Source organism: Aplysia californica, unplaced genomic scaffold (assembly GCF_000002075.1).
Source record: "Aplysia californica isolate F4 #8 unplaced genomic scaffold, AplCal3.0 scaffold00389, whole genome shotgun sequence".
Classification (NCBI taxonomy): Eukaryota; Metazoa; Mollusca; class Gastropoda; order Aplysiida; family Aplysiidae; genus Aplysia; species Aplysia californica.
The window spans coordinates 169,695-173,592 of NW_004797659.1; the positions used below are offsets into that span (position 1 = coordinate 169,695).

Here is a 3,898-nt window from a genome sequence, read left to right on the forward strand (position 1 = left end):
ATTTATCTTATTCATCTTGTGTATCTTATGTATCTTAGTTATCTTATCTATTTGTTTATCACATTTATCTTATTTATCTTATTTATCTTATTTCATTTGTTGAGGCATAGATGTTTGGTCAGATCTTTAAAGACTGACGTCTGTGATGTTGGGTTAGGCACCTCGCTGTCGGACGTATAGGAGCCGAGTTCGTTCCCCGATTGGAGGGAAATTTTTATTGAGTGTCTCGGTCTTTCTGCAGGGATATTATATTCCCTCTCTGCTCGGGTTGTCCCTGGCGGACACTGTCGGAAGCCCGACTCCTAAATGATCTAAATCGTGTCGATATGGATATAAAAACACCTATATATTAAAAAAAATAAGAGCTTTTACGTGTGGGTAGCTATATCGTAGCAGAATGACCGAGGTATGGGAAAAATATGTGAGGCAGTGTGGTGGAATCAGGCTCTCGTCAAAATAATCAAAGTGAAGAAAATTGCGTTTTTCCGCAGGTTTGTGAATTTTTATCAAATTTTTGTTTTTAGGCTAAACATCTTTCATGCCCATTAAAGAACACATTTCTGAGTGGATTTTTCCGAAAAACGTTGATTAAAAGCACAAAAAGGACTCTTAAGCTAAGGAAATGACTAATCTTTGGCGGCCATTTTCTCACTAATTTTACCTCTGAAAACAGGTGACTCCCACCTCCTTCATTTGCAAATATCTTGACTTGTATTCAAGATAAATCAATATTTTTTCATACAAATAAAGAAAAGTGAACAAGCTTTAAGTTTATAAAATAACTCTATATGCCTCAATATTGACGAGAGCCTGATTCCACCACGCTGCCTCACATATGTTGTTTTTTTCTTGTTGAGCTCACTTAAGATACTATAAGATAAGATAAGATAAGATAAGATAAGATAAGAAAAGAAAAGATAAGATAAGATACGACCTTTCAAAAGTGGAACTAAAACTGAAACTGTAACATATTTCACCTAAAAGCATTTTATGACATGAAATAATAGATCGTTTGCTTTCAGCTGCGCCGAAAACTATAACTGAGCTTGATTTTCAAAACCGAGAGTTTTATTTTGACAAATTCATTCATTTTTATTACTTATTGGGTCAACTAGCTGGCCAGATTGAAACGGCTTGCGAATCGTAGCTTGCCTGTGCTTGGTTTAGTTGTTTTGGATTGAAATCAGTTTCTAACATTGATCTTATCTTTTGTACTCCAAGTTCAGCCCTTAGACGAGCTCATTGTGGTGCAAGAGCCATAAACTCTAACTAAAACTAAAGCATACACCAAACTTGGCACTTATACGACTTTATTGTGCTGTAAGTGCCGTAAAACACTCACTAAAACTAAAACATACTCCATGCAAGCCCCTTTTTATCGCCTGCCTGCATTTCTATCTGTTTCCAATCCCACATCATCCTTTTCTGCTTGCAGACGTCCCCAAATCAGAGCGAGTGAAACCTTCCCCCACCACGACGCTCCCAACGCCACCCGTTTATCACGACGATCCGGAGGATACGTATTATTATTATTATCACTCTCAAGATGATGAAGACGACGAGGACGATGCCATGTACACACCCGATGATGATGAAGATGATAACGTGTTCTCGGACCATGACTTGTCAGATGACACAGACACACACACGGACACACACACGGACACACACACGGACACCCACACAGACACACGCACAGTCAAACCCACAGACACACACACAGACATGCACACAAACGGCACCCCTGAGACAGATCCAACGGAGTCGAGCACTACGCAGGAAGTGAAACCTACTGTAAGGAGAAAAGTAAACGATACTTTTTCCCAAGTTCGGTGAGAAATGTTTCTGTATTGTTGTTCATTTTTGTTGAATGACTGCGTTACCTCAGTGGAAGGACATAGCATAACACCAAGAGGCTATCCCAGGATCATAGCATAACACCAAGAGGCTATCACAGGATCATAGCATAACACCAAGAGGCTATCCCAGGATCATAGCATAACACCAAGGGGCTATCCCAGGATCATAGCATAACACCAAGGGGCTAGTCCAGGATCATAGCATAACACCAGGAGGCTATCCCAGGATCATAGCATAACACCAAGAGGCTATCCCACGATCATAGCATAACACCAAGGGGCTATCCCAGGATAGGGGAAAGAGGAAAGTGATTGTGCGTGACCTATGCCCTGGTACAAGAGGAAAAAAGTCAATGATGATGAAGAGTCGAGTTTAAGAATTGGCTTCTGTACCCCACAAAACGGAACAGGAAGACCTAATGCAGGGAGTGATTCTATAATGGAACAACGATTACCCCTACGCCCCCTTTTCCCCTTCCCAATTATAAGTACGTGACATAACAAACGGGGATAAAATTTGACTTGACAGAAACATAGCAGACGTTAATGGTTTACAATACTGAACTTTATTAAACATATTCTGTTTCATTTTATTGCGTATCTAACACAGTGTCGAGACAAAATGATATGGTCGAGCCGTTAGCTCAGTTGATGTCACATTCGGATGTGATGCAGGGGACCAGGTTCGAATCTCCAGTTCGGCGTCCTCATACTCTTTGGGGGAGTCTTAAAAAACTCTCCGCCTTTCTGGCCTAGCGGAGAGGGAGGTCTGGTCTCTTGCATAATTTTACAGTTCAAAAAGGAGTTTCAAATCCACCCATTTATAAATAATCGTCAAAAAGTGCAAGTGTCAAATGTAGAACAGACATCGGGATTAATGGTTCTGTGCTCATTTTGCCGCTTGGGTACCCTAAAAAAACAGCCTAAATATTATTCTGGTGTTTCCATGTACCCCATTTGTTCAGGTTATCTAAATAAGTTTCAGTTTTACTCATATTGTTCAATAGTCTGTTGCCCGTAGGTATCTTTACATCTTACAGACTTCAACAAAAGTTAGAGACCATTTGCAAACACTCTGAGTGGTCTTCTTGGGTCGACCTGCACGTGGACGTTCTTGGACTGATCCAGTGGCGTGATGGTGCTGCCTCAGGCGGACAATGACAGAGTATGACACTGCGAGTCATCTGGCAACTTCTCGGGCTCCAGCACCATCCTCCAGCCTTGCCATAGCTCTGGCACGATCAAAATCTCTCAGCTTTCGTATTGGTGATATGTTGATGCAATACAGGATTTTGCGCAAACGGTGGCGTATATTGCCACCAAAGTGAGCACAGTTCGAGACCGCACGTCCGTTTATGACGTGCACCAGAAATTTTAACTGAGGAAAGTCCTTGGTGCCGCACACAAGTCAATAAAAAACAGCAAATGTGGCTTAAATTCAACGAGGATTTTTGTGCTGCCCGTGGTGGTTATGGTCCTTTAGGAGGCTTTGAAGTACGCGTTGGTAACCAATTAACACTTTCAGTACACGTTGGCAACCCATTAACACTTTCAGTACACGTTGGTAACCCATTAACACTTTCAGAGCAAACATTTTGAAACATTCCTTGCTATCTTTTTTCGGATATTTTAAAAAATTAGGACTGTCTGTCAAAGTGGTCTTTAACTTATGTTGAAGTCTGTAGGAGAAGTCAGAGGTAACCCCCGCTCTGTATGTTTTTCTAGTTCTCCAAAGAGGAGGTATTTAATGAAAGTGTCAAGCCATAATATGTATGTAGTTATGAGTGAGTGTCGTCTGAGTGGTGGAATTGCCTGGGGGATTTCTTACTTTTGCAGCACATTTGATAACGTTATTCCAAGGGTTTTTCAAACCAAAAAAATCTGAAATAAATGAAAAAGGAACAAATAGGCCAATAAATAAATAAATAGGTAACCGAATAAATGAATAAATAAATAATTTTTTAAAGTAAATAAATGAATATATAATAGAAGAGTAAATTGTATTTAATGAGTGAATGAATAGATAAATAAATAAATAA

General features: G+C 40.1%; 1 protein-coding gene across 1 annotated transcript in view; it reads left to right on the forward strand.

Annotated features, from left to right (window-relative positions):
* LOC101852196 overlaps nt 1-3,898 on the forward strand; it is a gene marked incomplete in the record, with an annotated part of 19,349 nt that overhangs the window by 4,150 nt on the left and 11,301 nt on the right. The window contains 1 exon segment of the mRNA XM_013085606.2: nt 1,436-1,832. Within this exon segment, the coding sequence (XP_012941060.1) occupies nt 1,436-1,832 (397 nt within the window).